We start from the raw sequence: 12,265 nt of genomic DNA on the forward strand, positions 1-12,265 counted from the left end.
TACAGCTTTGGTTGCTAGAAAGTTCCAGATGATGTAACGTTTTTTAACATTTTTTATTGTGTGTCTGACCACCTATCAAATAAATGATTAATATCTGCTCTCCTTTTAACTCTGTTTTAGGCCTCCACCAATATGAGGGACATATCTGGCTGGCTAACTGTTTTCTTACTAATCTTCATATTGCCAAAAATCTATTATTCTTTTCAGTCCCAGCCCAAGTACAGTCTACTGGAACAATAAAACAATAAAGCAGCCAAACTCAAATTGATCACATTGCAGAAACATATAACTGAAAGGGATTGGTCCCACACTGTCACACTGTCACACTGTCTCCCGGTCCAAATACCACATGGAATGATGGCACTTGGAGCGGTCCGCTCCTGTTTGCCAGATCTGGGCCACAAGTAAGCTATAGCAATACCACATGTCAACCAAAGGTGCCAGAGGTGGCCCAGACTTGTTTTGTGCTATTTGGGCCATTCGCCATTTACCACATGGCCAAAATTCCATCCCTGGCCTTAATTAAATCAAGAATACTTCATTAAGTGACATGAGTCTCAGGTTGCTTATCACCGATACAACCGAAAGAAAACCTTTTACTTATATACTTTTACTTATGTAAAGAGGTTGAGTTAGTACTTATACTTGGGTCATTTAACACAAGTGTCTTTACTTCAGCTTTAGAAAAGAATGTGTGTACTGTTATCACTTCTGCAAAAAAGTCTCCAAATTTGTTTGGGGAAAACTGGGCCACAAATGTTATTTAACAAGTGTGTCACTTAAAGGAATAGTTCACCCCAAAAATGAAAATTCACTGATTATCTACTCCCCACTATGCCGATGGAGGGGTGGGTGAAGTGTTTGAGTCCACAGAACACTTTTGAAGTTTCAGGGGTAAACAGGGTTGCAGCCAAATCCAATACAATTGAAGTAACTGTTGAGCACTTCTTCAAACGAGAAAAAACAACAGATAAAAATGTAATTGCCTCCATACTGCTCCTGTGGTGTCATCCAAGTGTCTGCAAGTCCCGGCATTCAAATTCGACTTGAGATGGTGTCATTTACGTCATGTTTTTGGCCCAAATGTCCAGTGTGATCCACACACGAACGTGGCTCCAGAGGATATTGAGTTCTATTGTATTGGATTTGGCTGCAACACTGTTAACCACTGAAAATCCTGAGTCAAACACTTCAGCCCTCCATCGGCATAGTGGGGAGCAGATAATAAGTGAATTTTCATTTTTGGTTGAACTATCCCTTTAAGGCTAACATTAATTTTGTCCAGGACACAAGAAGACCACATCATTGTCTGTGGCCCACATTTAGAAACAAGTCAAAAATTACTGACATGCAAATCTTACATCATCAAATGGATTCATCCAAACCAAGGGAACAACTCCTGGCCACCAAAAGAAAAGCCAGTCTGTGGTGTGTATGATGTAGAGGATAGAAACAGACCACTATTGTTAAGAGTGTGCTGTATGTTTTTTTTGAATTGTTCATGACCCACTTAAATTCAGCAGGACTGGTGAAGTTTTCTTCCACGTGAAGAGACCGCCCCTCTCCCAGTGGAAATGTGCGGACTGTGAGTTGGCTGTGTGCGTCAGGGAGTGAAGGGTTAACCCGGGCAGCTCTCAGCAGCAGTCTCTGCTTTCTGTCCGCTGCATTTAGCGGAAAACATCTGACTCCTGCCTCGTTTTCCGAAGCTGGGTTTGATTCTTTTTGCTCATTTCGCACCGGGGGCCGCGGAGGCATCACGGGAACGACAGCAAAAGTAAACCCACAGCAGCGTGTCCCACAGACGGACAGCAGGATTTCACCATCCCTCCTCTGCGCGCATTCACACAGGTACCGTGTTGTATTGTGTTTTCCATCCGTGCGTAAATGAAGATTCTTTCGCGTTGCGCATGTAAAATCCAGTTTGAGAAAGTTGAGCTTCAGCCTCAGACAAACTTCACCACTGCGCATCATCCAAACTTTATTGGCTGTTTTTGTCTCATTTGTGACTCATTTCTTGGGTCTTTTCCTGCCTCCACTTAAGAAATAACAAACCATTTTCAGCGAGTCTCCCTTTCAAATCTCTGCTTCCACCAAATAACAACGTTTCCCCCTTTTAATTCTTGTTACACTTGTGATTTCAAGGGAGTTTTGAGTGTGCATCTGCAGATATTCCAGTTGTGTTCAGTGTGAAAGTGTTGGCATGCTCTCTGTTCACAGTGGGCCTGTGGTATTTCACCATCTCATTCACTTGCAGACTGAGTCATTCCCTGATTTCCTCCAGATGTGCACTAGTTTACGTTTCCTGACGGCCCAGGATTGTGACATTTCTGCCTCTTGCTCTGCAGCCATTCTGCTGACAAATATGAATTCACACTTGTGTTTCTGTGTCCTAGAGTTTCTTTCCTTTTTTGGACACTGGCTGGATGATGCAAAACAAACAAACAAACAGATTCCCCTCAACTTTCTTGTGGGAGCTCTGACTGCCTCTTGTTAAAATGTAACCCTTTAACTGAGATCTGCAATGAATCGCTGACGCTTTTTATTAGCCTTTCTCCTTCAGTGAGTGGGACTCTGACACAAGTGCAGTCATGTGTCCTGATTGTGTCAATGGAGCATCAACAAGTGTTTAGGGTCTTGTTTTTCCACGCTTGCTTGCACAGCAGCAAAAACAGCATCAGAGCCTGGCAGGGATTTAAATGTCACCGTGGGGATCTTGCCCTGAGTTTACACCGCTTTTCTCCTTCGCTTCAAAACCGGAAGATAGAAATGAGGCTTTAATTGTTTTACAACTCTGCTGTACAGTAGCTCTTGTAATGCAATCCTTGTAAAGACAGCAATTAAAAAGGCGATTTCTCGAATAAGAAACACAATTCAAGTCACATTAACGCTTCTCCCTTGGTTTTTTTGAATTTACAGTCCCTGTATACTTGTACACTCCAGTCAATATGATCATGAGGGATCGATAAAGAAGTAACTGGGAAGCACTCGGTGACCTGATAGTTCACGCGTGTTATCTCATCCTGTTCAGCTCTCATTTCCTTTATGAATCAAACTGATTGCCTCCGGGATTAATTCTATCAAGAACAACAACCGCTTATTTTGATAGTTGATCTGTCTTGAGATAAAAACAATCCAGAAATTGCACGATCACACAGGTGCATCTGGACTTTCTCATGATTCCACTCCTCCATTGTATCCAGTATAATGAGAGCTTTTATAGGCAGCTTGATAATGACAACATTATGAGTAAATGATCATTCCCAAGGCTCCAATTTCTGTTTATAGTTAGCTGGGCATCACGGGATCTCTTGCTTTGTTAGCGTAACATTAACTTCAGGTAATTGCTCAACCTTTGCCCACTGACAACCTTTGGTCTCATCCTACAGTACTGACAACCTCTTTTCATCTGTAGTTGAGCCAGTGTAGCCGGTGGATGTGGTGCTAAAGGTATGTGCGTCCCATAAAGTGCACTAGTTGTGCGGAGCAGGACTTGTTTGTGGCTTGTGATTGTCGGTCTGAATTTGTGTGATTGTCAGCATTTTATTTTGATTGTTTAATTTATTAATTGAGCAACTGGTGATAGTGATGTATCAATATTGTTGGTTTGATAGCTGGGAAGAAGTAGGTGAATCTGTGACCTGCAAATTTTTTTGTGACTGTCACTTAAATTGATGATATTATTGTGGATGTGCAGATACATATGATTAGCATGTTGCTGGTCTGAGCCACAGCTTGCACAGCTCACTGGATTTTTTTACAGGGTAATGCATCACATGATGTGGCAGTGTGCTTGCAAAATGTGTTTTTCTTTGTCGATCCCTTGCATTTATAGTGAAACTAACTTTTTCCATCTTAGATAAATATACCGTTCTGTGATGGGATTCATGCACATTTATGAAGAGGTCACTGTGAGCACTGAGGTTTTTTAATTTCAGATAGTTTACTTCTTTACGAGGCTGAACAACTTACATGGCTTGTATAAAGCTGTGCAAGGGTTATCTGTGCTTGTGTCCGCGTGAGGCCATGATGTTTTATTAGTCATATGTCTTGCTATGCTTCTCCCTCTGAAGGATGTTTCTTTAGTTGTAAATGTTTAATGTGGATTGTTAAAGGAATATGATTGTGTAGCTGCACATCACAAACAAAGTGTTTTAGTCATTTACAGTCAAACACTATATTGGTGGTTTCACCAGGAATAATTAGGTATTAACCACACGCATTCTCCTTTTTCTTCTCATTTAACACACTGTCCCCACTTCACTTTTCTCTCCTCTAGACTAAAAAAGAGAAGCATGTGTGGGTGTTGAGAGTCATCTGCTCCCTTCGACTTCGCTGCCCCTGAACGCGGAGCCGCCGTCTGCTCTACCCCCTCTGACCGTCCACTTGTCTAGTGAGGCTCAGTCCCCGCCATGTCAGCAGAGGTGGCGAACAGCGTGCCCCTCCCTGCCGATGCCAGCGCCACCACCCCCTCCGCAGGCTCGACCTCCAGCACTCCACCGGCCTCCCCTGCAACGGCCACATCCAAGGTCCCGTTCAAGAGAGAGAAGAAGAAAGGTGAATGGTGAAAGAAAACACCCTCATTATCTTACTGTCTTCTATTTTTAAACTGAGATCCGACACAGATCCTACTTTTCTTGATTTTTCTTTTCTACAGTTCCAGAGAAGACAGATGAGTACCTGCTGGCCAGGTTTCAAGGGGATGGCGTGAGGTACAAGGCCAAACTGATCGGCATCGATGACGTCCCAGAGGCCCGGGGAGACAAGATGTGCCAGGACTCCATGATGAAACTTAAGGTGCAGCCTGAGACCTGAGACATGGCTCTACTAGCTTTAAGCCTCTTGAAAGAGTATGACAATGGATATTTAAAGGTGGTGTCTGTGATGTTTTCAGTTAATCATGACATCTGTTTGGAGGAAGTCATAGTCAATCAGAAAAACATGCACATGTATTACTGTTACCTGCAATTGAAAAATGTGTCATGGCTTCTTAGGCACAATTCTTTTAAAGTTTTGGCTGATTCAGTTCAACTCCTGCTTTCCACATTGACACCATGTTTGCTGATGATGTGTGCTTACTACAGGAACTGTGCAGGAACTTACAGCGCTTGAAATCTTCTCATAAGTACTAAAAAACCTTTTTATTCCAGGGCATGGCAGTAGCTGCACGGTCCCAGGGGAAACACAAACAGAGGATCTGGGTCAACATTTCCATGTCGGGAATAAAGATCATTGACGAGAAGTCAGGGGTGAGTGTGGCTGTTCCCCTCCACGACTCTCAGATCAAACACAGGAGTTCATGAGATTTTATTTGCAGTGCTAATGAATACTATTACCTCATCCCGCAGGTGATTGAACAAGAGCACGTGGTGAACAAGATCTCCTTCATCGCCAGAGATGTGACGGACAACAGGGCGTTTGGATATGTGTGTGGTGCGGAGGGACAGCATCAGTTCTTCGCCATCAAGACTGCACAACAGGTAACACTCAGTGACAAACAAACAACTGACAAACTCCTCAAACAACACCTACGCCTGTGCACACACTCATATCCATAAATTCTACAAAACAAAATTCCTTCTCTTACTCACACAAGTGTAATGCTCTCCTCCCTTCACAGGCCAGAGCCCTGTAGTAGTCAGTGGGGGTGGGACAGTGACTGGGCAACTGGGTCAAACTGATTTTTTTAACTTCACCATATTGGACACAGACGGACTGACTTGCAACAGGCAACAACAATCATGAATCACTTCCTGGCGGTTTGTCTTCAAAGTAAAAGCACAGTGTTTATTCTGTTACGGAGATTTTGTTTTGAAAAGTTGTGGACTTGGGTCTAAAGTTGTTTAACAGACCTCTGAAATAGTCGACAAGTAATGCATGAAAAAAACAACAGCTGTTAAGTCAATGATTCAAACTTATTATAAAATCTTCATTGTAGATAAATCAGGTAGGATGAACACAAGGTTTTCTAACTTCACTCTGTGCTATAGACTGTTTAAAAAAAGCTCTGCACACAAAGAACAAAAAGTGACAGTATATTGTTGAACAATTTGAGAAGGAGTCACCATAGTTTCACTGAATAAAAAGAAATGTATTCACACTCTGACACAGGCGTTTCACTCTGTGCTGTCTGTTATTTCCAACCTTCACAGGCAGAGCCACTGGTGATCGATCTGAAAGATCTCTTCCAGGTCATCTTCAACATCAGGAAGACGGAAGCAGAGGCCTCACAGAAGGTGAGCGGCTCAGGAGTTTTTCACTTCAAACTGGAAAATAAATAGCTTTTTTTCCCCCTTTTTCAATAGTTGGACAGTGAGAACATTTTCTTTCTGAAAAGCTTTTATGTGTTCATGTGGAAGGACTGACAGGAAACACTGTATACACCTCAACACTGCCTCTCTGTGCTCTCTCAGGGAATCACACCTTCCCATGAGATGACATGAATGACACACGGCTCAGGAAATTTAGAAAATAAGTACAATCATTAACAGTCTACTTGTGTTTACAGGGTGAAAATGGCACTGCGGTAGTTGAGGTAAGCACTTGGAAGCGCTTGGTTTTCTTCAAATAGTTTCTGTCTCCCTTAATCCAACCTTAGTTTTGTCTCTGTTTTGTTTTAGAATGGAAACGATGCCTTGTTAAATATGGACCGTGAAGTAAAAACTACCCAAGTAAGAGTTCCTGCTCTGTTTTAAAGCCCAGCATTGAATAAAATATCACTGTTATGGTGGTTTTAGTAGCTGGATAAATACAGTATGTTTCTGTTTCTTTTTGACATCCAGCCAGTGGAGCAGCTTGACCTTTTTGGAGCCATGTCAACCCCCCCAGACATCCAGACTCCAAATGTAAGTGTGGTGCCACAGTGTCAAATGTCCCCTTTATCCACCGCGTAGTGGAATTATACTTAGTCAGTGTTGTGTGGCTGTGCATTTACAGTCGTATAGTTACTGTGTGTAACACATCAGAATCATTACCATAGGCTTTTTATCAAGTGTTTTCTCTATAGCAAGGCTTTCTGGCAAGCAGAAAATAAGTAATAATATTGATACAGTAAGTAGTATAATCTGTTTTGCTACATGCTCCAATGAATAACCTCAGCAGATCATTCTTTTGTGTGTCTGTGTGTGTAAACTCAATTCTTAAAAGATCAAAGTTTCGTTGTGAATATTATTTTTATATGTAAATTATCAAATTTAGGATTAGTGCAAAAAACGCTTTTAAGAATTGACTTTATTCTTCATGTTTACCAATCTCATTGTTGTTCATCAAACCTTTAAAGCTGCTACAAGTTGAATCGAAAGCTGTTCTCAGACATTAACTCTGGAGAAGGTCAGCGAAAAGGGGTCCAGACTTCCTCCGGAGTTCAGTGCATGTCTGAAAGCACCCTTTCAGGTCAATAAATGTTGTGATAGTGTTCTAGCTTGGGTTTTAAAGGGATAGTTCACCCAAAAATGATCTATTCACCATTACGCCGCAGAAGGGATGGGGGAAGTGTTTGAGTCTGCTCAAACGCTGTATACCCCTGAAACTCCAAATGTGTTTTGTGGACTCAAACCCTTCACCCACCCCTCCTTGGTGTGGTGAGTAGTTAATGATTGACTTTCCATTTTTGGGTGAACGATCTCTTTAAGGTCAAGTTGCTAGTGCTGACTGCAGTAGAGTCATACTACCTTGCTGTTGTTCAAAGCAAGACGCTATTGTGTCACAACTTCATTTTCCACGTTGAAAGATAGTAAATTCCATTCCATCAATTTCCCTAAAAAATATAATTGAAATATTCACGTAGCAGTTTTAAATCTCCAGATCCTCTCACACCATGTGATTCACTTTTCATTGTGTTAACACATGTTTACCTACCTTTTGCAGACATGATTTACAAATCTTTTTTTTTCTCTCCCACTGTCCCTCACATGTTAACCAGGACTCAAATGATATTCTCTTGCTGGACTTTTCCGCTGAAGTTGACAGCAATCAGAATTGCATAAAGGGAAGCTCCTTTGTAACGTCCTTTGCTCCTGACCACGGGCTGTCTGCCGAGACAGAGAATCCCTTTTCCTCCACATTTGGTTATTTCCCGACCCCAGACAGTGACCCTTTCAGAGACGACCCCCTCTCTAAATCTCCGGATAATCCCCAGATATTCCTCTCCAGCGTTCATCTAAACGGCACTGCTGGCGGCACTAGTCAGACAATTATTAATGGTCCTTCGAATGGAAACTCTGAACACCTTAGTCAGCAGATGAATGGGTTAACAAGCAAGAATATGATCCTTGCTCTCAGTAACGGACAGTGGCCACTAGGGGGCAAAATAACTCAAGGCAGCACTACTACCATGATGGACGGAAATGACTCTGGACAAGTCCTCTCGACCAAAAACCCATTTTTTGATTCATCCTTGAACACTTTCCCAGACACTAAAGACATAACTCCTCACCCACAACCCCGTGTGACTCATAGCAAGGACTCAGTTGTTATAAGCCCGCCTCCACAGAGCTCTAAGGCCGGACGAGGTCGAAGGAGTGGAAAGGTGAAATTTCACTGCCAGATTTAATATAGCTGCATGTGCAATGCCTGAAAATGGAGTGTCTGTATGGTTTTTTTTCTCCAGAGAATAATAATAATAGTTGCTAACATCTCTCACTTAGCATTTGGGTGATGCACTGCTGTCATACAGGACATTTTATGCTGGAGAATGCATTGGGTTTGGAGATGCAAGGCCTGTAATTTCAACCTGCGGTTCAGGGACTCCTTGTTTGGATCCGTTCTGTCTTCATGCATGCTCTGGTGGTCACATGCTTCTCTGACTGGCTCTGGTGAATGACACTTTCACGTGAATCAACTGCTCTGTTTCCTCTGCTCATAATCACTTTTCTAACATTCATGCTACAGTGAAAAAAAGCACTGGTGAGTGAAAAAGCATGCATTTGTATCAGTTTTCAGGTAGTTAGTAACTATATCTTACAAATGTATTTATAGTAAAGTACTTTTTACTCTAGTTTGTGAGTAACCATGTATATTTGCCACGTTGCCTAATATTTGTGTCATATTTTATGTGAATAGTCTCCATCCAGTGACCTGTTTGGAGCAGATCTGTTTGCTGCTCCTGCTCCATCTGAGAGTGCATCTGCTCCAAGTGACTTTTTCAGCAGCGCACCTGCCAACTCTGCTCCCTCCTCCTTAGCTGCTCTGGGTAACACACAAGAGGGCATCTTATGCACATTTGTTTCCCAGGCTGTATTTTTCATTCCCTCTAAATTTCTATATTTTGTTCTTTCCTCATTCAGGAAATCTTCATCTAGGTCCCCCAGCTTCCACAAGCATCCCTGCTGCAGGCATGTGGGGAGCCCCCCCTACCGCGCCCTCCATGTTCTCCATGCCAGGAGTGACAGCTCCAGGCCCTCTGCCCAACTTCCCGCAGCCTTCGGCCTTTGGTGGTCTACCCATACCACCCACAGCCTGGGGCCAGCAGGTGCCCTCCCAGTTTGGTGTCCCGTCCCAAGCCTGGGGCCAGCCTCCACCACCTGGCCAAATCGGCGCTCCAGGTTGGGGTCAGCCTCCAATGACCAATCCTTTCCACGCGGGCCCCTTCTCGGCGATGGGCGAGCAGCAAGGTCCATCACGCCCCCCTCCCAGGCCGCCAGCTAAAGAGGCACCTCCGAAGGTAGAAAACAGCGCCTTCACAGCTTTGGACCCTCTTGGTGTTAGAGAGAAGAAGTCTGGAAAGGACATGTTCAAGGACTTCCAGATTGCCAAGCCTCCAGCCATCCCAGCGAGGAAAGGGGAGCTTGGGACCAACTCTGCTCCGGCCCCCATCACCAGTGAGCCAGGGTCTTTCGATCAATACTTTTCCAATAAAGTGGGCCTGGCTCAGGATGTTGCAGATCATGATGACTTTGATATCAATCAAATGTCAGCAGTTAACGGTAAACCAGCTGCATAATACATTGAGATAAACATTGTGAGTTGGCGTTTGAATGACCCTGAGATTTGTCTGTAATTTTGTCCTCTATTGTAATGTGTTTGCTCAGATGTCCCCAAACCTGCTCCTGCTGCAGCTCCAAGCTTTAACCCTGGCCTCCTTGATGCCGCTTTCTCCTCTGCTTCCATCTCAAATAACTCAGCACCAGCCCAGGGACAAGGCCTCAATCAGGACATGTTTGATGAAGCATTTGGGTCTCCAAACTCGAGTCTGTTCGGGGGGCCACCTGTAACTATGGTAAAGAGACATACACGTGAAAACATATTTACACCATAACCGGCAGCTTGCAGTAATAATGTGATCATGGGTCATTTTGGTCTTTTACTTCTCACAGCAGACTACCGCTGTTGGTCAGACGTCTGGTTCAACAGCTGCTTTTGGGGATCCCTTTGGAAACCCCTTTGCTTGACCACAACTTTATTCCCAGGTAAGTGTTTTCTTTACTTCGTATCTCACTGCATCTGCTCAAGTTGTGGACAATTTTCACAGTCATCTCCCTTTTTCTTACAGAGGATTAAATGGAGAATGGAGATCTTCACGTCCCACCTTTGGGACAATCAGCCCGAGACAATGCCCGAGACAATCCAAAAACTCTTCTAACTCTTGTCCCTGATGTGCCGTTCTTTTACACCTGTGATGGGTTTATTCTGTCCAATCAGTAGTGCCCTTATTTTTGAAGACCACTGATCTGAGAAGTAAATGTTGTGTCATTATCTGCTGAAGATAGAAACGAAGTGTGTATGTGTGAGAGAGAGAGAGAGAATATATGTCCAAAGAGGCTCACTGCTGATGCTGTGTGTATTAAAGAAATAAAATAATTCAACCATGATGCTGCAAAGTGTTGACAAGTTAATTGTCTTCCTCAGAACGAGAAAGTGACTCAGGAGCTTGCCGTCCACTTGGGCTTCAGCTATCAGGAAGATATACTGTTTAATTCAAAAAATGCAAAGGTCTGAGATCAGGCTGCATGGCCAAAGATGTGATATTATTTTTACACCCAGGCTGCATGGTAGCAGCATATGAAATGTAAGTAACAGTGTAAACCAATTTTTGTTAAACTTGGGCAAAAATGTGCCAAAAACATTTACATTCATGTACAATTGAAATGGGGACCTGGAATTAACTTAATACATGAAACTTGGCATGATTACTGGAAATGCTGTGTTAGGTTGTGTTAGATCAATTGGTCAGATGGTGGCGCCATAAGTAAGGATAAAGGCCATGAAAAGGCCATGCCCCTCTCCTTGTGTCTGATTACCCAAAATTTGACACATAAATCCAGCTCAATGTGCTATACAAAAAAGCTTCATGGGCAAAAGGAGTCCTATATTGAATTATTTTTCTGTTAATTTACACAATGGTAGAAACAATAAAATGTCTCCCTTGGGATCTTGATTTTATAGACACATAATTCGGAAAGTAGCCTTGGGAAGTTGGGATACACATTTATTCTAAAACATAAGCAAGATCGGTCAAAAACATGACCACCATTAATCAAGATATAATCGAAAAGGCAAGGCTTGACAATTATTGGCCATGACTCTAAATTCAAATTCTGGTATCTGCAGGCTGTATACACTGTATATATATATCAGTAACTGAGGATAAACATTTTACATACAAAGATCCTATGTGATCTCATTAAATGTGATGGATCAGCAGCAAAATGCCCAATCCAAATTAAGTTCACTTGACTCTATGAAATCACCTTTTTTTATTATTATTTCCATAAGAAATACAGCAACCTCAACCAAAGCAGATATGGTAAAGTGTAAATATTAAAATATAAGTAAAATAAAGAGTGTCCATATAACGAAAGTACAATAGTACTCCAAAAACATAACAAGCAAAACTGAAACAAATACAAATATACAAATAAAAAAGAAAGAATAAAATACAAAATGGAACTGAATTAATTAAATTATTGCAAAATAACATTCAGGAAACAGTATTTTGCCATAACTCACACCACTTTAACCCGAACACATAGTATCTATCACTCATCAAGACTCATCAAGCTAAACAATGATCACAGAAATGAAACGTTGACAGAAGGTTGTTTAACTATTCTTGATCATTTAGAGTTTCACTTTTCTTCCAGTGGCCTGCTAAACAGAGGTTATGGCAATTGTTAGCCCCTTCAGATATTTACGATGCATGCATGGTTGATTTATTATTATATCATTTGATTCATATTTTCCAGCTGATGTAATGTTATTGTAATTTAATAACACATCTAAACATTTCTCTAATGTGTTGCTCCTGGAGACAGAGAGGACCAGTCTTGCT

At 42.3% G+C, this 12,265-nt stretch overlaps 1 protein-coding gene across 8 annotated transcripts; it reads left to right on the top strand.

Moving 5' to 3' along the window:
- The first annotated feature begins 1,398 nt into the window (after window positions 1-1,398).
- dab2 (DAB adaptor protein 2) lies at window positions 1,399-10,805 on the top strand. 8 transcript variants are annotated; one of them, XM_069513456.1, is made up of 15 exons: window positions 1,399-1,428; window positions 1,524-1,848; window positions 4,277-4,554; window positions 4,655-4,794; window positions 5,148-5,246; window positions 5,346-5,477; window positions 6,150-6,233; window positions 6,506-6,532; window positions 6,618-6,668; window positions 6,780-6,842; window positions 9,058-9,187; window positions 9,282-9,920; window positions 10,026-10,213; window positions 10,311-10,403; window positions 10,487-10,805. In XM_069513456.1, the coding sequence occupies exons 3-14, from the start codon at window positions 4,410-4,412 to the stop codon at window positions 10,383-10,385; spliced, it is 1,773 nt and encodes a 590-aa protein (XP_069369557.1). In that variant the 5' UTR covers window positions 1,399-1,428; window positions 1,524-1,848; window positions 4,277-4,409; the 3' UTR covers window positions 10,386-10,403; window positions 10,487-10,805. The 8 variants fall into 8 exon arrangements, with proteins under 8 accessions (XP_069369557.1, XP_019937546.2, XP_019937547.2 ...); XM_020081987.2 differs by lacking the exon at window positions 1,399-1,428 and adding an exon at window positions 7,919-8,524 and having other exon boundaries at window positions 1,544-1,848; XM_020081988.2 differs by lacking the exon at window positions 1,399-1,428 and adding an exon at window positions 7,919-8,524 and having other exon boundaries at window positions 1,544-1,848; window positions 10,314-10,403.
- Window positions 10,806-12,265: the final 1,460 nt, after the last annotated feature.

The sequence above is a fragment of the Paralichthys olivaceus genome, chromosome 18 (genome assembly GCF_024713975.1).
Source record: "Paralichthys olivaceus isolate ysfri-2021 chromosome 18, ASM2471397v2, whole genome shotgun sequence".
NCBI classification, from domain to species: Eukaryota; Metazoa; Chordata; class Actinopteri; order Pleuronectiformes; family Paralichthyidae; genus Paralichthys; species Paralichthys olivaceus.

What these genes read in the sequence shown, in the direction of transcription:
- dab2 (XM_020081987.2), top strand. Translation starts at nt 4,410, where the DNA reads ATGTCAGCAGAGGTGGCGAACAGCGTGCCCCTCCCTGCCGATGCCAGC. An exon ending in CCATCAAGACTGCACAACAG is followed by an intron (nt 5,478 to 6,149) that starts GTAACACTCAGT and finishes CAACCTTCACAG; the next exon opens with GCAGAGCCACTGGTGATCGA. An exon ending in CAGACATCCAGACTCCAAAT is followed by an intron (nt 6,843 to 7,918) that starts GTAAGTGTGGTG and finishes CATGTTAACCAG; the next exon opens with GACTCAAATGATATTCTCTT.